Raw genomic sequence first — 24,931 nt, 5'->3', positions numbered from 1 at the left:
ATTCCGCCTTGACTAATAGAAAAAGCCCGATGGCAGACGGTGCACTTGGCCTTGTATTTGTTGCCTCTTACACATTCCAGCCATTGGTGGTCATTTTCCCACTCCTTTCTATATTTTTGTAATCTTTTCTGTTTTTTTTACCGGCGGACTAACATTATGCTCGGTGGTTGCCATTTTTAAAATCTCGCGCCTTTATCAGGCGTATCGTAGCAACGCTGATAGCGCTTCTCATTGGTCGTGACTCATGTACATTCTCTGGGTGCTGGAACATTACAGCCAGCTGAGTGAGAGCAGCAGTTTATGGAACACCACATTTAGTTTCCAAATACGGAACGATTCCGTATTTTATGGGACGGTTGGCAACCCTAGATGTTGGTGACAGAACCTGCTTTTCTCAGAAGAGGGAGCTACAGTATCTGTCTAGCAATTTAACTCCTAAATCTTTTTAAGATGTCAAGCTGCTTTAACATTTCTTAGTATTCATTACACTGCAATTGTGTTTATTAGTAAGAACCATCACTCATTCTAAAATACTAATATTTAACATTATAATCTAAAGTAAAAATCACACAAAATGAACAAACATTAAATTCATCCAGTTCTAGAGGTTAGAAAACCAGAACTTAAACTGCTGGAACGTAAAATGCTCATCAAAACATCTTTATTTTTTTAAATAGCACCAGTTACACACAGATACATCATTCAGATGTGTCAGTTTAGTTCAATGTCAAAGACCCTCAAAACTGTTACTAGCAAAACATCTGTCATGGTATGGGTATGCAGCAACGTCCAAGTAAATTTGGTTATGTGAGAAGGTACCATTGGTGCAGGGGCATACATTTGGATTTTAGAGAGGCATATGCAGCCATCAAAGAAACAAGAAGTCAATCGTTTTGGCTTGACGGTTGTCTACACATACATGATTGGCTATGTCCAAAGGGACAGTGGCCAAAGCCCTTTGATTGGTGGTATGTCCAGGGTATTCCTGTCCTGTACACAGTGTTTCCAGGTGGAACCAGACTTGTCACGACTCTGACCAGGTTTGTCAGTTAAAAACTGTAAACAAAAATCAAATGTTTAGCATTTTACAAAATGTTCAAACTGTTTATTTGGAAATGGTGTTCGTACAATAATTGATGTAGCTTTAACAGTTAAACACATACTGTATATACAAAATATTTCTAGTATAGTTGATGTGGCTTGTGTTTACTTACAATGTGCTCAATACAACAACTCATGTAACACATCTGCAACTTTAATTATAAAGCCAGGAAGAAACTGTCACTCTCATGTGGTGCCATGAGGTGGAGCTTCATCATAATGTATGATGCTACCACCACTGTAGAGAAGCATTTACAGAAATATTCTCATACTGATACACACCCATCATGTTCACCTTTATATTCATGTGTATGTGGATTTCACTAGGTGAGTAAAAACCATGTTAACTTATGAAATATGGAAACATTAGTCTGTGATCAGAATGTGATTATGCTCTGTTCTCTATCACAGGTGACTCTACAACAGATCCAATCAAGCCACTTGATCCACATAAAAGTGTAACTGAAGGTGATACTGTTACTCTGTCCTGCAGCTACAAAGACTTCAGTGGAAATGTTAACAATCTGCAGTGGTATCGTCAATATCCAAAATCTAAACCAGAGTTCCTTCTTTCCACCGTTCCCTTTGGAGATCCAAGTAAAAACATCTCATTACGTTTGTCTGCTAAAGGTAATCAGGATATGAAACAAGTGGATCTGAACATCTCCTCTGCTGCAGTATCAGACTCTGCAATATATTACTGTGCTCTGGTGCCCACAGTGACAGGAAACCCAGCTGCACTGTACAAAAACTTCAACACAGATGTTTTGGCAGATCCACTACTTAACTCGATGTTCATTTTTTGTTCTAGAGTTTATTTCATATTTATGTTCTTGTGCAAGTTTAAACAAGCTGTAATTACACAAGAATGTATCTTTTACAAGTAACATACTTAAATATGGAATTTTATTGCAGTTCCAATTGTTGCACTTAATTTTTTTTTTTTTGCTATGTGTACAATTCTTTTGCAATAATTTATTTTACATTAAGTGGTCAGTAAATCTGCTGTTATAGTCCATCCATCTTAAGGTGTGATATGTTCTAAAATAATTTTTTCTCACCATAGAGTCTTTATGTTATTGTAGCAGTCTGGCTATACACTAGAACTATCACAATACACACACAGTCATGATACACTAGTACACACTGGTTCCAGCACCACACACACACTAGTGCCTGCACACATGGTGCCATGATGCAGTATTAACAGCACCACGCACACACTGTACCTTTAAACATCAGTTCCAGATAAACACATCTGGACTAATTAGAATAATTTATTAAAGGTCCAACTAATGATTGTGTTTTGAAAGGAAAAGTGGAGGAGTTGCTCCACACCTGGATAAATACATTTATTAAAAAAAGATATATATATATATATATATAATTTTTTTTTTTTAAGGTTAAAGAAATGTAGAGTGTAGAATGTAGAGATGTAAAATGTAATAAACAAAAATAGAAATTTATTGTGAGGAAAAAGTTAGGACACCCCCACATTTATTACTACTTAAAATGTCTAAAATTAATATCCGGTGCACCACATCATCTGCAATGATTAGATCAGGGGTCACCAACCCGGTGCCCGCAGGGACCACGTGAGTCGCCCGCACGGCATGTTCTAAAATAGCACTAGTAACTATAGAGCTCCATCAAAAAATTTTATTTGTGTTGCTGTTCTTTTTTAATCAATAACACTTGGATTGATGTAGATTTGAAAATGACAATACTGAATATAAAATTTTAAAAACAAAAATGTTTTATGTTTATATAAGCTCTGAGTCTGGGTGCGGTGTTTTATATCGTGCGCATGACGCTGAGACAAGCAAGCTACGCATGGGGAGCAAGATGCGGATTTTACCATGAAAAAATAAAAATAAAAAACGTCAAAAAAGCGAAAGAAAACTTAATATTTTTACAATGATTGGGAAAAGTGTGTGTTTCATTCGCGGGGCGACTGGCGACGGCAGAGAGCAGCACAATGTGGCTTCAGTACGTGTCACAAAAACGTCCATTTAAATTGTAGCTTTAAAAAAAAATTACTTAACTGATCATTTGAACATGTAACATGGGACAGAGTTCATGATTTGTTTTAAAACGTTACAAAGGAAGTGATAAGTACAAACGGGACATGATTTGAAGATGTGACTGTTAATGATTTCCTAAAAAAATGGTACAGAAGTGATGATTTGTAAAAAATAAAAATGGTGTGATTTTAATCAACATGCTACAAATGTGCTCATTCATACAAAACTGTCAGGAACAATATTTACAAAAATATCAGAGATGTCATGACTCAAATAGTCATTTCAAATATTAAAACTGATTGAGATGAACAGAAATAAATTATGTTACATGTTTAAATATATGTGTGTTTCCTACCATGGTAAATCATTGTTATTAATTATTGTGAGGAATGATTAACATGTGATCAGATAGTCTCGTCACATATATGAATATATTATTATTATTATTATTAATCATAATATTATCATTAAAGGTGAACCATGCAACTTTATGGTATTTAGGAAGTTTTTATCCTACAAGTAGCCCTTCGGCTTACTCAGTACCCTTAAAGTAGCTCTGTTTCGAAAAGGTTGGTGAATCCTGATCTATAGTTTACTTAGACAAATCTCAGTATATTTAAAGTACAATTTATTGATTAAAGATTAAAAAATTGGCTCTGGATCACTCAGAAATCACTCAGGGATTGCAAAGTTATTATCCTAACTGAGACATGGCTTACAGAGTACATTCCAAACACCATGACTGACCAAGCACGCCGCAACAACTTTAGATCTGACCTGCAGATCGTTCTATCAGCCTCGAGATATAATGTGCATTATCACTGCTGCTGGTTATGTATCTCTGGACACTTACACTAAACAAGCCATAAAAGAACTCTGTGCTGCCTTGTGCAAACTTCAAACAGCATTTACTGTTGCTAGGGATTTGAACTATGCAAACCAGAGTACTGTATTACCTACAGTTTATCAGAATGTCCTCTGTGGGGCGTTTGTTCAGCTGGAGATTGCAGCTGAGCCCTAAAGTCAATGATATTGAACAATGATGGGATAAATAAGAATGTTTATTGAAACCCCTTAATTCAGGCCTTTCTTTTAAAATCAGTAGCCACAAACTTGTTAAACACACACTGTGTGTTCAGATTGTTCTAAATACCTCACTGCTGATAAGTTCCCTCACAATCAGAACAGTAAGATTTTTGATGTTTAGCAGTGATGCACTCAGGTGGTGCAGTGATAAAATGCATTATCCCACTACCACTGAGATCCAGGGTTTAATTATCAGCATTGCAATCAGCCGGTCGGATATATACACAAACATGATTGGCCATGTCTGAGGGAGTGGCCGAAGCCCGGTGATGGCTTGGCACCTGTCAGGGGTGTACTCTCACCTTGTGCCCATTGTTTTAAGGTAAATTGGACCCACTCCCACTCATTTGGCCACTCGCACACCATCACTCACATTTGTTACTAATGTCTCAGCAGGAACTTAAGTCTGTACCCCCCTCTTACTCTACTGCTGGTGCCACCTGCCAAACATTTAGGTAAAATTTCCCCAAACTTGCTGTATCATGCTCCAGTTCATACAGCACAATAGAGACATTTTTTATTACTGTAAATTGATGTGTGTAGTGATGTTGTAACATCTGCACATCCTGTATGTGGTTTCTTAGAGACGTCATGACTTTCATACTGAACTATTATACAGTCCTCAGTAGACTGTGTTCAGAAATGGCTCAACTATGCAACTTACTCCATATCGGGAGATACATAACACTGATTCTCACTGTAACGTCAGGTAATAATACAATATTTATTTATGTTTGGTAGAAAAAATTATGTTAATTTATGCTCATATTATTAGGAGTTAAGACGTTTATTGTGTTGACATTTTTTTCTAATAAATGACACATTATTTTCTTTTTTCTTTACAACAGGTGGTTTTGCAGATGAAATTGGGCCAACAGACACCAACATTATCAGGAAAGAAACAGAGACTGTTACTCTAAAATGTTCATATCAGTCCAGCAGCAGCTACATTTATCTTTACTGGTACAAACAAAATCCTAACAGTGCACCACAATTTTTACTGTATAAAGGTGCAAAAAGCCAAACAGATCAGAGCACTCCTGATAATCCTCGATTCATGTCTGAAACAACCAGTACATCTACTGAACTCACCATCAGCAATCTAAAGCTGACAGATTCTGCTCTCTATCACTGTGCTCTTAGAGACACCCAGTGATACAAAGCTATTGAGATGCTGTACAAAAACTCACATATGTGAAGTTCCTCAAAGCTCAGAAGATTAAAGTTTATTTCTTTTTTTTAACCTTATCAGTTAACCACAACCACACACACACACACACACACACACACACACAGAAAAGATTTAGTTGTTTCTCTCTTTCTCTCACATACACATTCTTGTTGAATCACTCATTATAATCAGTTGTATTTCTTTATTTCATTTAGACATGTGCTGAAAAACAAACTGTAATGATTTAGAATTTCCTTTTATACTGTATTTAAATGAGAACAGCACAAAGAAGAGATATTTGCTTTAATCTAGTAATAATAATAATCAAAATCGTTGTGCTTGGTTGTGCACTCACCTTCACAAACAGTGTAGGTTACAAAAGGAAAAATGCAAAAATGGCACAGACTGGCTACTGATGAATGAAAACTTTCTCGATTCGCAGTGCTTTAGGTGGGCTGAGGCGTAGCTATGGTAACAAACCCCAAATTAAAGAAACAGTGGTCACATTTTATGTCAATCAAGTTGACCTGTTTAAATGAGTCGCGATCTACCAGCATGCACTGTACGATCAACATACTGCGCACCTCTGCCCTACAGCATAAATAATCAGACCTGGCTCAGAGCATTAGCTACAACCCCAAATCAGAAAATGATGGGACACTGAGTATTAAGTAATTAGTGCACATTCATTCTTGCTTTTCAAGCCTGCAACACATTCCAAACAAGTTGGGCAAGTAAAGCATTTACCACTTTGTAATGTTGCCATTCCTTCTCACAACATTAAAAACACACATTCTCTACTGAGTACAGGTCAAAACTACAGGCAGGAACTACAATAGAAGTGTTTCTACTTAGCATGTTCTCTTTCTCACAGAGTTGCTGGCTCCTCTGTTAGTGTCATACTTTCTCCTGTACCAGTGATGCCAGGCTTGATCTGGTTCAGGTTTTCACCTGCACAGATGCAGACTTGTCTTGTGCTTGACTTGGCACTTTTTACCCGACACAATATAACCTCTCTGGACAAGCGAGCTGCCCCAGAGGCATCATGGTTCTTTCTGGAGCAGGTCCTATGTTTGGATGGGATCTGCAGTGCTGAGTGTGGGTTGCACCAGTTGGTGGGGTGGAGTGCTGCTTATTCATTACAATATGATTGTGTCTTTCATTTGTTATTTTGTTTCTATTATTTTAGCCACAACTTTTATTTATCCTGTTCCCTGTTTGTTTTAGACATTTTAGCCACATTATTGCTCTACCCTGGATAAATCATCCTGCAAATTGGGCCCATTTTTAGTTCTTGCAGGTGCAGGTCTACACTTGGCACCTTAGTGGTGAGGCACAACCCGTCCTGTTACAAAATGATGTTTTTGAGATCATATGGCAACCCGTCTTTTTTCAAACATAATTAGCTATATTTTCGTCATATCTCGTCTGGGATTTGAACCCGGGACCTCTCGCACCCGAAGCGAGAATCACACCCCTAGACCAACGAGAACAAGAATCTTTGTGTTACTTTGATCTGCATGACTGACCTGAAGTGGCCTGCATGGGAACCTGAAGAGGCAGTTGATGAATTAAACATGGGTAAACAAGGGCTCGTCCTGGATTTGAACCCAGGTCTTCTCGCACCCTAAGTGAGAATCATACCCCTGGACCAACGATGCCAGGCCATTTCTTTGACCTCTGTGGTTTAGCATTAAAACCATGTTGACTGGTTGCACTGGGAAGTGTATTCATGACAAAACAAAATTCAATGCAGAGCTTCATTAAAGCATTTCTAACAGTGTAAGCATGAGGTGTCATTAAAGACTCACTTTGTCAAATTAAAAGACTTGGAGGTATTTGACAGGAGCTGTGTGCAGTCCCACTGACTTTATGCTTCACACTGTTTACGTTATGTATCATGTTTATCCACCCAAACTGTTCAATACAAACGTTGTGATGCTGTCTTTAATCGGTTACTTATACAAGAGATTTTGTAACATTTACATTACCATGATATTTTATCTTGTCGTGTTGACTTCATGCTTCTTGCTGTTTGGATTTCGATGCTTTGAATTTGCCCAAAGATTCTAAAATCTGTAGAAGAAATAAAAACTTGAAGCTGACTGGAAAAATTATGAAAGGTATTTACATCCACATAAGCTCACCAACTTCTACCAGTGTATCAGCATGTGTCATTTTTGTTTGATCATTAGATTTTAACAGGACACTTGATAAGTTTTTTGTATAGTTCAATGAAGCATTCGACTAAACAAGGGCTCGTCCGGGATTTGAACCCGGGACTTCTCGCACCCGAAGCAAGAATCATACCCCTAGACCAACGAGCCAGCGAGAACAAGAGTCTTTGTGTTACTTTGATCTGTGTGACTGACCTTCAAAACTCTGTTGTCTGGTTGAGCTGGTAAGTGTGGTCGGTGCTTGCATGACAAAACTTTTTTTTTGTTTGTTTTATTGGGATTTTTAACGTCATGTTTTACACTTACATTCATGACAGGAAATGGTAGTTACTCATTACACAAGACTCATCAGTCCACAAGGTTATATCGAACACAGTCCTGGACAATTTAGTGTCTCCAATCCACCTCACTTGCATGTTTTTGGACTGTGGGAGGAAACCGGAGCACCCGGAGGAAACCCACGCAGACATGGGGAGAACATGCAAACTCCACACAGAAAGGACCCGGACCGCCCCACCTGGGGATTGAACCCAGGACCTTCTTGCTGTGAGGCGACAGTGCTACCCACTTAGCCACCCTTACAAAACTATCAAAACCCCCAGTATCAGTACATAGACTGGTTATAACCTCTTTTTAAAGAGTTAAAACATGAAAAATATTTAAAGGCTCCAAATAGTAAAAACTTCTTTTAATTAGTCAACTGTCAGGACTAGGAAGCATTTGAAAGCTTTGTGCTGTTTTCATAAAGTACCTTTGTAACCGCATGTAATTAGACAGAATTTACATGTTTACCAATTTAATGCCACCTTTGATTTCTAATTGCACACTGTGATACATTTTGAAGAGACATTTTGATAAGTCAACATTCTTTAGTGAAAGAGCAGGGGATTAAAGAAGGGATCGGAAATTGTTTTTTTTCTGCACACAGATGTAGGAGGGAAAGTAAACACATGATGGTAGACTCCATCTACATTTTACTAAACACTGTAACAGAGCTGCACTGTTGGAAAGAGAAGCTGAAGAAAGGAAGTGATTCAAACATGTATAAGAATGATAACAGACTTTTAACTGCACTAGTTTGCGGTTCAGTCATGGCATTGCTTGGGTTTGTTTGCCTTCTTTCAGTCATTTTAGGTGAGAAATAATATTATATGTAATGTATTTTTAATAATCTAATGTTTTTTATTTGTTTTTAATTAAATTAACTTTTCTTTTCCTTTTTTTAAGTTTATACCTCTGCACAGACTATTACTTCAGTTTCTACCACTGAAAATGTCTTGGAGGGCAACTCTGTTACTTTATCCTGTAATTACAGTGGATCTGGAGGTGATGAGCTGCTGTGGTATCGTCAGTACTCCACATTCAGACCAGAGTTCATTATTCTGGTTGCTGACTATCAAAAAGAAGCTCCAGGTATTAGGATGCCTGTGGTAGCTGGTGAATTTACCCCGGGTTCCCGGCGAAGTAGGCATTACAGAGCTTAGCAAACGAAGGCTTCTAATAGTAGGCCTTCCAATTAGGGCTGATCGCCCGCAGCTGTGAGCTGGCTTATTTAAGCCAGCTCTGCGCAGCAGCGGGCGTCGCACCTTTTGTTCTCTTGCTCTAAAGTGGCAGCTCGTCCTCACTCCTTTTGTTAGGGCCAGAAGGTTACCCCGGGTGGCGTTAGGTCAGTCGGGCGTGTAGGCTGAAAGGCCGAGGTAAATAGCTTTTGCTTTATCTCCGTTAGGGACAGTGTGGTGCGACGCCGCGCAGCCCTCGAGCTGCTTTTGTTTTCAGCGTGTTAGCTTGTGGCGAGCCTCTTCATAGTGCTTATAGCTATTATTGCCGTAACTGCTGGGTGGCGACACCGTAAAACGTTCGGCTGACATGCCAATGTCCCTGGTTCGAATCCACTTCATTGACTTGTCTAATTGTCTTTTTCAGATCGGCGCGCTTCCCCGGCTGTAAACCCCAGCAAAGTGGCTGCCGATCGCGTTCCGCCCAGGCCAACCGAATTGCTGGGGCTGGTTTCAGTGAGCCGTTCTCCTGCTCTCGCAGCAGTTTGCTGTAGCACTTAATAGCGCTTCCCCTCTCTTTTTTCACCCGCGCTCTGATAGCGCGGTGTTAACGCACCCGGTGCGCGCCTCGGCGACCAGGGTTTGCGTCCCTCACTATTGTTTAGTTTCATTTTCAGTTTTCGTTGCCTGCAGCGCCAGTGGCTTCCATCGGAGTTTCCGATTGGGTTTTTTGTTTCTTGTTTTTTCTATTTGTTCTTTGATTTGCATTAAAAAATAAAATTATTATTTTCTTTATAATCTGCATTTGAGTCCTCCTTCTCCCACGTGACACCAGGTTCTAAGTTTTCTGCAAAGATAAATAAAGCTAAAAATCGAGTGGATTTGAACATCTTCTCTGCTGCAGTAACAGATTCTGCTCTCTACTACTGTGCTCTGCGGCCCACAGTGACAGGAAATCCAATGATACTGCACAAAAACCAAACACCTACATTACATGTACAATATTCTCAATAAAACTTGATATAATAACATCTTGCTTTTGTTCACCTAACACATATTTTTGATGACGTTCGGTACGAGTTTTTATTATTCACCTAAAGTAACAGTTAATGACTGTGTTAATTCTGAAACAGTCTTTACAGTAAAATTGCTAATACTTAAACTTAAAATGTGACAATCAAACACAGGGCCTTGTCCTAACCCCCAGACATACCCAATCATGTCTGTATGTAGACCTGAGTGTATTAAAATAAACAAAATTAGGGTTTTTTAAGTACTGATTTGACTTCATTAAGATGTTGTGGTAAGACCTTAAAACAAGTGCACCACAATTCTTCCACAGTGATGTGAACACTATAAGGGTGGTAATTAATCACAAAAGACAGGTAATTGATCTTCAGAAGTCATGGCCAAAAATATAGGCATTCCTGCAATTCCAAAACCTCTTTAATTTCATACTGGTGTTGCTTGATCAACATAAAACCAATATTCACTGTGTTGTTTATTAGTTATCTACTGAATGACCCAAAGAAATATTTTGTCATGTACAATTATTTAAATCATGACTAATAACAGCACAATAACAACATTAAAGGTCTCAACAGTGTTTTGATAAAGAACAGATACTTTACAATAATGATGTGTATAAAGTTGCTGCAGCACCTTCACTTCCTGTGTGTGGCTTTCTAGAGACTTGTTTTCTCATGTGATGAGTTCAGCACTATTATACAGAGTCCTCACAAAGCTGTGATCAGAAATGGCTCTACTATGTAACTTACTGCACATATAGGATAAAGACGAATTCCTATACTGGTAGTCGAACCTGGGCCGCCTGGGTGAAAACCAGGAATCCTGACCCCTAGGCCATATGGAAAACTGGGGCTTACCGTCGGCTGACACCAGCATCAGTCACTTCTTTCCACTTTGACAAGACCTGCATTGTTGGATCTGAGGTACTGAGAACCATACACAAGAAGTTAGAAAGACAAAAAAGGCACAAGGTAACTTAACCAGCCAGGAGTCGAACCTATCACCTGTGTGATACCGTCTGGCCCATAGTACCTGTGTTGTATCAGTACTAGGTGATGCTGTGTGTTCCACCCCGGTGGGAATCAGACGAGGCTGTGTGATACCGTCTGGCCCATAGTACTAGAAAAGGTGACGCTGTGTGTTCCACCTGACCCGTAGTTTAGGGATAAACAGCAAAGATGCCTGGGACGCCTGTCTATGTAAGACAGAGATATCACCATGGACGAAATCGCTATATGAGCGTCATTGTGTGGCAGTAGAACTTTTGCTCGAGTCCTATCATAAAGGCAAATTCCCATACCAGGAGTCGAACCCGGGCCACCTGGGTGAAAACCAGGAATCCTGACCGCTAGATCATATAGGAAACTGAAGAGCTTGCTATCGGATGACACCAGCATCAGTCACTTATTTTCACTTTGACAAGAGCTGCATTGTTGGATCCGAGGTACCAAGAACCATACACAAGGAGTTAGAAAGACAAAAGAGGCACAAGGTAACCGAGCCAGCCAGGAGTCGAACCTAGAATCTTCTGATCAGTAGTTGTCTAGACGAGGTGGCCGAGTGGTTAAGGCGATGGACTGCTAATTCATTGTACTCTGCACGCGTGGGTTCGAATCCTGTCCTTGTCGAAAACAATACCTTTTAAACTCTTAATGCGAGCTCAATAATCCAGCTCCACAAATCCACAAAGTGGAGACCGTTAAACAATGTGTGGTTACTAATCTGTATGTCATTAACATTGTATTAAAAGAACAGCTGTATAAGATGAACAGTTTCTGTTTGGTGTTACAGTTGTGATTTTTTGTGAGTAGTGCCAATATTTTGCACAGAGCTGAAAGCAAGAGTTTCAGGGGTATTGTTCAATGTTTAAAGGCTTGGTTTTCAATGAGGATGGGATTCGAACCCATACGTGCAGAGCACAATGGATTAGAGAGTCCATCGCCTTAACCACCACGTCAGAACATGCTCTACCTTCATGAAGTAAGCCAAAAACACAACTGCATTAAAAAAAAATGCCTGTATAAGATGTTTCTCTGTTTCTCTCTGGTGTTACAGTTGTATTTTATGTGAGTAGTACCAATATGTTGTGAAGGCGGAGCTTAATTATCAGAGCTGAAAGCAAGAATTTCAGGGGTTTTGATAAATGTTTAAAGGTCTGGTTTCCAAAAAGCACACATTCAGAAGACAATGGATTAGCAGTCCAACGCCTTAACCGCTCAGCCACCTCATCTCAACCTGCCTAGGAAAATGTGTTTCTTGGCCGATTGGTCTGATTGATCAACCTAGACGGCTTGAACAGCTACATTGCCTTTTTAAGAAATATAAGTGTTTACCAGAATGTGCTCGCACACATTAGTGCATTATTTGTTAACAGTCAGTTTTAAAGAGAACTAAAATAAAATGAGCTTTCTGCTCTTCACTCTTTTACAAATCTACAGAAGCTACATTGATCAATCAGACCAATCGGACCAGAAACATACAGGTAAAGCAAGACGAGGTGGCCGAGTGGTTAAGGTGATGGACTGCTAATCCATTGTGCTCTGCACGCGTGGGTTCGAATCCCATCCTCGTCGAAAACCTTTTAAACATTGAACGATACCCCTGAAACTCTTGCTTTCAGCTCTGTGCAAAATATTGGCGCTGCTCACAAAAAAAGGCAACTATAACACCAAATAGAAACAGTTATGTTCTTTTATACAGCCGTTCTTTTAATATACATAATGTTAATGACATACAGATTAGTAACCACACATTGTTTAAAGGTCTCCACTTTGTGGATTTTTGGAGATGGATTATTGAGCATGCATTAAGAGTTTAAAAGGTGTTGTGTTCGACGAGAATGGGACTCAAACCTACGCATGCAGAGCACAATCACAATCATCACCTCACCATTACCTTTTTATGGGAAAAGTAATCAATTAATATCCCTTCTTTATGGTTAAAAAAGTGATTTCTTATGAGAATAATTTTTGCACATCAATTTTTTTGATGTGCAATAGATTTGGTTAAAGTAGTGACCTATACTGTGTGATAATTACTGTTTGGTGAAGCTGTAATGTTCTGAAATTCTTTTATTTGCCTATTTTATATGTTAACACAACTCTCAATACAGCAGTGAGAAAACATCACATTTGAGTCTCCTCATCTATTTTCTACCCTTTCCATGGGTACAACACTGATGCCAGCATCAGTCACTTCTGTTCACTTTGACAAGACTTGTATAGTAGGATCTGAGGTACCGAGAACCATACACAAGGAGTTAGAAGCCAGGAGTCAAACCTAGATTCTTCTGATCCGTAGTCAGGCACGTTATATATTGCACTACTGGCCCCTGTAGGACTGCGCTTGTGACTTTCCTGAAGCTCCGGCCTCATTTCTGTCTTTTGACCAATGAGAGAATGGAAAACTTTGAAGCACAGCATACAAAAACACCCTGCCGTGACCCGGATTCAAACCGGGGTCACTGCGGCCACAACGCAGAGCACTAACCACTATACGATCACAGCATTCCAACTATCAGCCATGCCCAGCTCACGTCCACTGCTCCCTGATAGACTGCAGTCATAGTTCCAACAGAACAAGTTTCTTGAGCTACAGCAACATGGTGAAGAGGAACTTATAGGCAAAGTTTTGCTTGAGTCCTATAATAAAGACAAATTCCCATACCGGGAGTCGAACCCGGGCGAAAACCAGGAATCCTGACCGCTAGACCATATGGGACACCAGCATCAGTCACTTCTTTCCACTTTGACAAGACCTGCATTGTTGGATCTGAGGTACCGAGAAACAAACACAAGAGATATCTTGCTGCAATCGATTTCTGAGAAAATTCTGGTCTTCTTTGATATGCTACATGTCCACCTTCCCATTGGAAAAACTTGCCCTTGATCCAGTATGGCGGCTTTCAAGATGGCGACCATGTTCCGGACATAGGCCCCCTCACCCATTACTTGTTGGGGTATTCAGATATGTCATTTTCCCTTGGTTTCTGAAATAAAACAGTGTCCCGAGACTTTTGACTTACCCTGTACATATTTTACAGTAGGTACAGTGCTCTTGTGATTATATGGTAAGACTTTTTTTTCCTTCTAAATGCTTGTGTGCAGATTTTTGACGTGTCTTTCAGTGCACTTTTTGCGAGTGTCTTTGGCTTATTGCTTACCATGATAAATACTTCACTTATTATTAAAAAATGTTCAAACAGTTGTGTGTCAGTAGTGCAATACAATAAATACATAATAATACATAAATCAAGAGTTTAAGTTAATGTTTACATCAAATATAAAAAGACAGCTGTTCTGTAAGAATAAACATATTACATATAATATTTGCATAAATAATCAGTTATACAGTACAAATAGATGGTAGGTTTTGTTCCACACAGATGTAGTGAGTGTAAGTGTGCACATGATGGCAGGCTCCATCTACATGTTACTAAACTCTGTAACAGGGCTGTACTGCTGGAAAAGGAAGTTAAAGAGAGGAAATGGTTTAATTATGTATAAGATATGATAGCAGGTGTTGAGCTACATTATTCTGCAGATCAGTCATGGCATTGTTTGGATTTCTGTGTCTTCTTTCCATTGTTTTAGGTGAGAAATAACATCACATAACACATGAGAACCTTTATCCAAACCTTAAATAGAAGTTACAATGTATCTGCTGCTAGATTCTTCTCAGTTTTTTTTTTTTCTTACACTTATATCTTTCAATAAATAAACATTGTTCTTTCTCTGTCCACAGGTTATAATGATGCACAGGAAATTAATTCAGTTTCAACCAATAAAACTGTCTTGGAGAGAGACTCTATTACTTTATCCTGCAATTACAAAGGATCTGGTACAAGTAAGGACCTGCTGTGGTATCGTCAGTTCTCCACATACAGACCAGAGTTCATTATTCTGGTTAATGAATATAAGAAAGAAGATGCAGTTTCTGGGTTTTCTGTAAAGATAAATGAAGATAAAAATCGAGTGGATCTGAACATCTCCTCTGCTGCAGTATCAGATTATGCTCTCTACTACTGTGCTCTGCAGCCCACAGTGACAGAAACTCATTCTATACTGTACAAAAACAAAACACTAAGTTACATATTTTAGTTCCTTTAGATAAAATATGTACATTTCAGAAATTAAATGTCAGTTTCCTATCTGTTACTTTTATATACACCGATCAGCCATAACATTAAAACCACCTCCTTGTTTCTACACTTACTGTCCATTTTATCAGCTCCACTTACCATATAGAAGCACTTTGTAGTTCTACAATTACTGACTGTAGTCCGTCTGTTTCTCTGCAAACGTTTTTAGCCTGCTTTCACCCTGTTCTTCAATGGTCAGGACCCCCACAGAGCAGGTAAAGTAAAGTGTTTTAGCAAGTTTGACATTTATTTTTTATCTTGTTCACAATCAGATCAAATAAGGACTTTCTTTGATACAGTGGTGGCATCAGCCATCTTTTATGGAGTGGTATGCTGGGGCAGCAGCATCTCTACAGCGGACAGGAAGAGACTGAACAAACTTATTAAGAGGGCCGGCTCTGTCCTGGGGAGCCCCTTAGACCCAGTGCAGGTGGTGGGAGACAGAAGGATGTTAGCCAAGTTGGCATCCATGCTGGAGAATGACTCCCACCCCATGCATGAGACTCTGGCAGCACTGGACAGCTAATTCAGTGACAGGCTGCTTCACCCCAAATGTGGGAAAGCGCGGTATCGCAGGTCCTTCCTTCCTGCTGCTGTACAATCAGCACTGTTCCAGACAGATCACACACACACTTTAAATTATTCATTATTCCTAACAATGTGCGACTTTTTTTCCCCATGTGTAATTATTATAATGTGCAATATTTTTCACTTGTGCAATTATTTGTAAATATTTTTCAGAGTTTTTTCTGACTTTTTATTATTATTGTTATACATTGTATAGTGCTGGACAATAATTCGATATCGATTTATATCGTGATAGAAAATGTTTCAATAACGGTGATATGATTTTTAAACAAATTCGATCGATATGCTTACGTAAGTGCATGCCACAGGCACGAAGCCAGAGTTACCGCTCTGATTACACCACCTACACCACGCTACCTACAACACGGTGGATATTAGCGGCAAAATTAGTTCAACAGCTGTGAGTGAACGAGCATCCACAGTCAATCTGCGACCAGCCGTTCGAGGGGAAAAAAAGTCTCTGTGGGTGTGTTCGAAAAGCTAGGGAGCTGTCTACATAGGCAGCATTTGACGTCATCCTGTGCACGCTCCCGAGAAGGAGGCTGTTCGAAATCCTAGATGACTTAATATCCTCACCTCTGAGGTATCTTCATATTTCAATGTTATTTTGGCTCAAGAACGAGTGAGCATCGGAAGCGTCCTTAGTGATCAAGGCAACAGCGTTCATTGCGACCCGCTCTCACAGAAAAGTAAACATTGCTGACGGGTCGGAGAAACGAATGGAGTTATTTTTAAATGTAAATAAAATATTACTGATTTTTAACTTGTATAAACTTGTGCCGAGTGTTTTTATTTGCAAGTTCGAGCTTGTCAGGAAATGTAACCGTTATCGGTACATGAAGGGAAATGTTATATTGACGTTAGCGTTAGCGCTGTGCTACCTCAGTTCATTGTTTTTAATGGCAAGATGCTAAACGCGAAACGCGATGGAAGCGCTATCTAAGTAGTGCGTTCGAATAACCTGACTTATAAGTCATTGACTTACTAGAATCCTCTCTACTGAGGCAGCTGCCTATGTAGACAGTAAGACAGCAAGGCAGCTCCCTAGGTTTTCGAACACCCCCTGTGACTCTGAAAGTCTCCGGTGCACCAACACACACACATTAAGCCCATATCTAATCATATCTATATGTCTAAACCAATCAGAGATAGTGAAGGGCGGGACCAGCGTCATCAACGGCAGGCGTTACACAGCAAAATATCATGGTGGAGTGTGTAGGATATGTGTGAGCATCTGTGCTGCTGTTATAGATGTTCGTTTTAATGTAAAAACATCAATCAAATATCGATGATAAGAAGACGTGACGTGTTTGTCTCGGTTGTTGTTTTCTTTAGTTTATTGACGTGAGAAGAGTTTTGCGCTCCGCTTTCACCGCGACTCTCGACGTAAATAACCGATTTGCTCAGCGCTCGACTCGAGAGATAAAACATCATTAAAGTTCCATAATACAAACATCCATCTGTGTGAAATAACCATCAAATCCAGTCTAACAGCTCCACATGTATCTGTGTTTAGCTGGATTTACTTCACGTGTGGTGTTTATATTTCACGTTAAACGTTGTTCGTTCTGTCCGGGTTACTTTTACCACGTCATATCACACAGTTCATCTTTTTTTTAAGGCACTTTAAAAATATCAGCAGCAAACTGACTCAAAATGTAATAATGTCATGTGATGTAGCCTGTGTCAATAATATGCGTCTCGTTACTGCATTAACCATATGTAATATTCTTATCATTAAATGAGATGTGCAGTTTGAAGCCCTTAAAACACTTGCACTTTTAAATTAGATTTTCTTCTTATTTCATTTATCTTGAGTTTAAATTTCAGCTCAGTGCAGCTCTTTAAACACCAACACTTTTTCAGTAAGTTACCTTTCTTGTAGAATTGTGCTTCAAATAAAGAACTTTATGTTGACCAGATTGTTAGTTAATCAATATCAATCAGTATTTAAAAAAAGTGAACCTGTAAAACAGGTGTTAAATGCGAGAAAATTTGGGTGCACCTAACTTTTGTGCTGGTGCACCTAAGAAAAAAAGTTAGGCACACCAGTGCAACCAGTGCAAAAAGTTAGTCTAGAGCCCTGAGTGTTGCCAGATTGGGCGGTTTTCCTCTAAATTGGGCGTTTAAAAAAATAATAAAGATAAATAAATAAATAAAAAATTAATAGCAGTTAAATAACACTTCCATTTAAAAGAAAATATTCAGTTTTAGGAAGCTCCAGCATTGTGGAAGGCTGTTAAAAGTAAAGTCAATTTTCAATGCTGATTTGGCTTAAAAGTGTTGGTCAGTCTGTATTATATTGTTGAAAGAAAATTACAATTTGTTTTCCATGCATTCACGCTAGCATGTTCTGGGGTTCAAATGAGTCTCATCAGTACACACAAGTTTGCAGTCAAATGATCAAGTATTGCAAAGGAATATCAGTGGTGTATTCAGCTTGTATTTCTTGCCAGAAACCAGAAAAGAGGTTTGCAGGTACAGCCATCCAATTTTGGTGGCAGTTTTTCTGACATTTGTATTATTCATATCGATATCGGAATTATATCGTATCGAACGAAATTAGGAGTTATATCGTGATATAAATTTTAGCCATATCGTCCAGCCCTAACATTGTACTTTTTATTGTCTATTTTTGTGCTGTACTGTCCCTTCGCTGCTGCAACAATGTGAATTTCCCCACTGTGGGACTAATAAAGGATTATCTTATCTCATCTTATCTTATCTTATAATAGACAAATGCAACTGAAATTACAACAATATTTTTTCTTACATACCAACAAATGTGATTTCCTCATTGACAAAAATATTCAACCCCTTAAAGATTACCACTCTCAAGAACAAATGTTTCAATCAGGTGTTTTCAATCAGGCGTCGAAAGCACCTGTAGATGTGAACATAACCAAAACGAGCAGCAATTAAGCAGATTTAAAAGGACTGAGATACTCAGCTCCCAACCCCATGTTGGTCCTTAGCCCGTCGATGGGCTAGGAATTTTTATTATTGTGTTTCTCTGTATACTGCTACACCGTCAAAATATAATTGCTGGTAAACAAGCTACCTTCTGATAGCTTAAAATCTCTAGTTTTTAGCAACGTAAACATTGAGCTTATTTTGTTTATAAGTTCTTTTAAAAACACAAAAGAATTGTAGGTCTGATAAATTCTGCCAGAAGTACAGCGTTTATATTTTGTATTATTATATAAGGCGGAACTTACATGAATACCGACAACTTTTATACCAAACAAACCAGGGCAACTTCACAATCACATTTCTGCTGTCTGTTTTACTTCAAATAAATCAGCATCAAAAATATCACGGAAAAGTTTCATATCTGATAAAGCATCTCATCATCATGTCATCATGCATAAATCAAAGCACTCGGTAAACAACAAAACTGTGACAAAGTTATAGCCAGCAATAGCACAGGAGCTAAATGAGCGCATACCTGGTGCTGTAATCTGCACTCTGAGACCACATTTATATCCATTAGTCGTTTTATTCAGATAAAATCCACTTTTTTGTAAATGTTTACATACTTTCGCCGCCATTTTGTTTTTGGGCAAAATTAAATTAATTTTAAATAGTCATTAAAAAGCGCGTTTATGAGCCTAACTATTCAAAACAGCGCTTAATACGTTCAGAAAACGTCCCTCCTACTGATTCTGCTCATTGGTTACGGTTAGTGTCACCTTCTGTCTATACAGCCAATGCTGAGACAGTTATTCATAGAACTATGAAATAAATGATTTTCATTGGAGAAATGCAAAAATATTAGCATATTTTGCTTGTGATTGGAGGACCAGGTAATATCCCGCCCTTCATTTTAAATTTAGCCTTTCGGATTGGTCAAAACAGCCACTGTCACCCATGGAAACACTCGCGCTTGTGTTTACGCAAACACATTTCTCATCACTGAGTCAAATCAGTGAGTGATTCTTTAGCAGAAATGCTTGTGAAAGCCCTCTGATTCGATTGAAACGAATCTTTGGTTTGAAACGACTCTTTCTGACACCGTGCAGCTTGTGATACAATGGGTGTGTTCGAAAACCTAGGGAGCTGCCTTGCTGTCTTACTGTCTACATAGGCAGCTGCCTTAGTAGAGAGGATTCTAATAACTCAGTTACTTATAAGGCAGGTTATTCGAACGCACTAGACAGCGCTTCCATCGGGTTTCGCATTTCGCGTTTAGCATCTTGTCGTTAAAACCAATGAACTGAGGTAGCACAGCACGCTAACGTCAATATAACATTTACCGATAACGGTTACATTTCCTGACAAGCCCGAACTTGCAAATAAAAACACTCGGTACAAGTTTATACAAGTTAAAAATTAATAATATTTTATTTACGTTTGATAATAACTCCATTCGTTTCTCCGCCCCATCAGCCATGTTTATTTTTCTGTGAGAAGCGCATCCGACCTGCAATGAATGCTGTGAATGCCTTGATCAATAAGACAGCGTCGGATGCTCACTCGTTCTTGAGCCAAAATAACATTGAAATATGAAGATACCTCAGTAGTGAGGATTTTAAGGCATCTAGGATTTCGAACAGCCTCCTTCTCGGGAGCACGCACAGGATGACGTAAAATGCTGTCTATGTAGACAGCACACTAGCTTTTCGAACACACCCAATGTATCGCTTTCAGGCAGGAGAGAAGGGAGAGGGGGAGGGGTGCATTATAGCTGCAGGGACAGACCGTGAGAACTTTTTACAGCCCAAAACACATACATATGTTATAAATAAGCACTTTATAAAGTATAAATAATGCTTTTTACACATTTAATCTGCAGTATAATCTGTTTATATTGAGTTGGAAAGCTTTGGATAGATTTGGAGAGCAGCGGGGTCTCACATTGTTCCAACTTCAATAACTCCAGATCAGAATGGGTTAGAGGCCTAAAATTTAATTTAATGTTAGAAAACACCCTTGAGCACAACTATATGGTGTTGTTTAGGAGATATACAGACCTGCAGTCCTACTTATACTCACTGAAACTTTGGATTTTCAAAAAAAAAGTAAAAAGCGCCCACATTTTTGGGTTATTTTATTATCATTTGAGCATGGTAAAATATAATTATGGCATTTGGCTGTGTTTTTCTGATACTTTAAAGGGTTTTCTATAACACTGAAGTATAATTTTTGTGTTATCTTATAAACTTTCTGAATGAGAAGCCTTAGAAACTAGGTATGTCTTTCAGGCGAAAAATGCACAAAAATAGGCCGGACTAACATGGGGTTTTAATGGTGTCTCTGCAACATGGTGAAGTCCAGGGAATGGTCAAAGAAGTCAAGAGAGGAGGTAATTTCTCTTCAAAAAGCAAGGATATGGACATAAAAAGATATGGAATTGGATTATGGAAGCATAATTTGCAAGTTTAAAGCTAAAGGCACAGTGGAAACGCTACCTGGGCATGGCAGAAAGAGGATGCTGTCGGTGACTGCTGTCCGTTAACTGAAACGAAAGGTGGAGAAAAATCCCCGGCTGACAGCTGAGGAACTGTGACAGGACTTGTCAGAGGAAGGTAATCAGTTTTCGGCCCAGACAATAAGGCAAACACTGCGAGATGAAGGCCTTCCTGCCAGAACTCCCAGGCGCAACCCCCTGCTGACTTCAAAGCACAAGAAGAGTCGACTACAGTATGGCAAAAACCATGTGGACAAACCACAAAGGTTTTGGGATACTGTTCTCTGGAGCGACGAGACAAAATTGGAACTCTTTGGGTCTATGGCTCAACAATATGTCTGGAGGAGGAAGAACCATATATACAGAAAATAACAACTTGCCTACTGTGAAGCATGGCAGTGGGTCAGTCATGCTCTGGGGCTGTTTTGCTTCTTCAGGTACAGGGAATATCCACCGTGTGCAAGGTACCATGAATTCAGTTAACTACCAGGAGATCTTGGGTGGAAATATCATGAAGTCAGTGACAAAGCTGAAGCTTGGGAGACGTTGGACCTTCCAACAGGACAACAATCTCAAGCATACCTCCAATTCTACCATGGCTTGGTTGCAGAAGAAGGGCTGGAAGATTCTGGAGTGGCCATCACAGTCGCCCGACTTAAATCTCATAGAAAATCTCTGGTGGGACTTGAAGAAGGCAGTTGCAGCAAGCAAGCCCAAGAATGTCAATGAACTGGAGGCCTTTGCCCATGAGAAATGGGCTAAGATACCTGTAGATCGCTGCAAGTAACTTGTGTCAAGCTATGTTTCACGTCTGAAGGACATTATTACTGCCAAAGGGAGTACTAATGATGTATGTGACTAATAATTTTGTCAATGAGGAAATCACAAAAAGGACATTTGTTGGTATATTAGAAAAAATATTGTTGTAATTTCAGTTGCATTTGTCTATTATACAAGTCCTTATTTGATCTGATTGTGAACAAGATAAAAAATAAATGTAAAACTTGCTAAAACACTTTACTGCAGTGGGGGTTAAATAATTTTGAACACAACTATACAAATAAAAAAAATAAAACAGATCTTGTCTAACAATTTAGTTCAGTGGCAACAAAAAAAATCAGCATTTAATATTTTAATAATAAAGTTAGTAATATTTATTTCTTTTTCTACATAAAACAAACGTTATGATGTTTTGTGTTATCGGTTATTAATACTAAAGATTGAAAGAAATGTACGTTGACATGAGATTTTCCTTGTCGTGTTGACTTCATCCTCTGCACTGTTTGACTTTCCTTCACAATGACAGTGCTTTACATTTAAACATGGATTCACAAAACCTCTCGATGGCTTTTAGAAGAACTCTGGCAGCATGATTTTATAAAGGTTTTTTGTTTTGTTTGTTTTAATTGTATGAGGACAAAGTTTAAGCTAAAGGTTAGAATTTTAATAACGTGGTCTGGCATCCACATAGAAAGCTGTTCAGTTTCGCCATTTAATCCCCAATTCATTTCCATTTGCACACTGGGATTAGAACCTGAAGAGGCAGTTGATAAATTAAACGTGGGTTAACAAGGGCTCATCCGAGATTTGAACCCGGGACCTCTCGCACCCTAAGCGAGAATCATACCCCTAAACCAACGAGCCACCCTGGACAGATTCTAGGGCATTTCTTTGACCTCCGTGGCTTAGCGTCAAAACCATGTTGACTGGTTGCACTGGGAAGTGTATTCATGACAAAAGAAAATTCAGTGCAGAGCTTCATTAAAGCATTTCTAACAGTTTAAGCATGAGGTGTCATTAAAGACTCGCTTTGTCAAATAAAAAGACTTGGAAGCATTTGACAGGAGCTGTGTGCAGTCCCACTGACTTTATACTTCACACTGTTTACGTTATGTATCATGTTTATCCACCCAAACTGTACGATACAAACGTTGTGACGCTGTCTTTAATCGGTTACTTATACAAGAGATTTTACAACATTTACATTACCATGATATTTTATCTTGTCGTGTTGACTTCATGCTTCTTGCTGTTTGGATTTCGTAACATTTTTAATGCTTCGAATTTGCCCAAAGATTCTAAAATCGGTAGAAGAAAAACTAAAATTAAAGCTGACAGGAAGAATTGTTATGAAAGGTATTTACATCCACATAAACTCACCAACTTCTACCAGTGTATCAGCATGTGTCATTTTTGTTTAATCATTAGATTGTAACGGGACACTTGATAAGTTTTTTGGCTTAAGCAAGGGCTCGTCCGGGATTTGAACCCTGGAACTCTCGCACCCGAAGGGAGAATCATACCCCTAGACCAACCAGCCGGCGGGAACAAGAGTCTTTGTGTTACTTTGATCTGTGTGACTGACCTTCAAAACTATGTTGTCTGGTTGAGCTGGTAAGTGTGGTAAGTGCTTGCATTACAAAACTATCAAAACCTCCAGTATCAGTACATAGACTGGGATAATTCACAGCTCCGCCCACATCAAATTCCATTGTCAAAGTAGAACTGATCATTTTCAAAAGTACAATATGAAAGACAGGTGATTAACAGTAACAGCCCATAGTGTAATACCTGCCAGTGTTTAGTCAAATTAGAACTATAGTAAATTTAGAATTTTAGTACCAGTGTTAGCCATTCTTAGGGTCTCAATTGTGACATCACAGAAGATCATGCCCATTGTGCAATACCTGCCAGTGTTTAGCCAAATTAGAACTATAGTAAATTTACAGTTTTAGTACACTGTAATAAAGTTATTCATTTTAAGTTCTTAAATGTAAAGCTGCTAATGTTGAAGAAGAACTTGGTCAGATTCCACATAACTCTACTGTGTAAAAAATCCAACATCAGTTTGCTTGTTGTTTTTGGTCTCTTGAAGGTAACTTTACTGAATGTTGCCCCAACTTATTTGCACTTACAGTAGACTTTAAGTAGGTACACTTCAGTTAGGGTAATGTTCAGAAATACATTGCAGGAATTAAATTAAACATTAAAAAGTTGCAGGACACTGAACTGGATCTGCACAGATGAGACTGCCCCAAACAACAGCACTTATTAAGAATACAAAATAGTGCTCTTGTTTAAAGTAATCCCAGTCTGTTTTACTCTCTTAAATTAGAAAAAGATAGAACACTTGAATGTCTTCAGTTGCTTGATTCACTTAAAACTACCCCAACAAATAGCACTTACAAAAATAACAGGAAGACATGTCAGAGCCATTGTTAGGGTCTCAATTGTGACATCACAGAAGATCATGTTCTTGAGTTCAGCTTGAATAGAACAAATGGAAATTTAATAATGACATACCTGACTCAGCTCAAAACATCTTGCTCAGTCCTACAGTCCTTCATTCTGAGGAACATAAATTAGGTGTTCTTCTTATAACTGTTTAGACTGTGATCATTGATTGGGATAATTCACAGCTCCGCCCACATCAAATTCCTCTGTCACAATAGAACTGATCATTTTCAAAAGTACCATATGAAAGACAGGTGATTAACAGTAACAGCCCATAGTGTAATACCTGCCAGTGTTTAGTCAAATTAGAACTATAGCAAATTTACAGTTTTAGTACACTGTAATAAAGTCTTTCATTTTAAGTTCTTAAATGTAAAGCTGCTAAGGTTGAAGAAGAACTTGGTCAGATTCCACATAACTCTACTGTATAAAAAATCCAACATCAGTTTGCTTGTTGTTTTTGGTCTCTTGAAGG

General features: G+C 38.8%; 1 protein-coding gene and 5 non-coding genes across 6 annotated transcripts; 3 read left to right on the top strand and 3 right to left on the bottom strand.

The window, feature by feature from the left end:
* The first annotated feature begins 1,388 nt into the window (after window positions 1–1,388).
* Window positions 1,389–9,043, top strand: LOC134311830 (uncharacterized). The gene is made up of 3 exons (XM_062993499.1): window positions 1,389–1,428; window positions 1,513–1,905; window positions 8,787–9,043. The coding sequence occupies exons 1-3, from the start codon at window positions 1,389–1,391 to the stop codon at window positions 9,041–9,043; spliced, it is 690 nt and encodes a 229-aa protein (XP_062849569.1).
* trnap-cgg (transfer RNA proline (anticodon CGG)) lies at window positions 7,638–7,709 on the bottom strand. The gene has a single exon. It is a non-coding gene; the product is annotated as a tRNA-Pro (tRNA).
* A 2,332-nt stretch (window positions 9,044–11,375) lies between the features above and the next one.
* On the bottom strand, window positions 11,376–11,447 carry trnae-uuc (transfer RNA glutamic acid (anticodon UUC)). The gene has a single exon. It is a non-coding gene; the product is annotated as a tRNA-Glu (tRNA).
* Window positions 11,448–11,630: 183 nt separating this feature from the next.
* On the top strand, window positions 11,631–11,712 carry trnas-gcu (transfer RNA serine (anticodon GCU)). The gene has a single exon. It is a non-coding gene; the product is annotated as a tRNA-Ser (tRNA).
* Window positions 11,713–12,575: 863 nt separating this feature from the next.
* Window positions 12,576–12,657, top strand: trnas-gcu (transfer RNA serine (anticodon GCU)). The gene has a single exon. It is a non-coding gene; the product is annotated as a tRNA-Ser (tRNA).
* A 10,137-nt stretch (window positions 12,658–22,794) lies between these two features.
* Window positions 22,795–22,866, bottom strand: trnap-agg (transfer RNA proline (anticodon AGG)). Its single transcript has one exon. It is a non-coding gene; the product is annotated as a tRNA-Pro (tRNA).
* Window positions 22,867–24,931: the final 2,065 nt, after the last annotated feature.

The sequence above is a fragment of the Trichomycterus rosablanca genome, chromosome 4 (assembly GCF_030014385.1).
Source record: "Trichomycterus rosablanca isolate fTriRos1 chromosome 4, fTriRos1.hap1, whole genome shotgun sequence".
NCBI lineage: Eukaryota > Metazoa > Chordata > Actinopteri > Siluriformes > Trichomycteridae > Trichomycterus > Trichomycterus rosablanca.
This window is presented reverse-complemented; position numbering and strand designations above follow the sequence as displayed.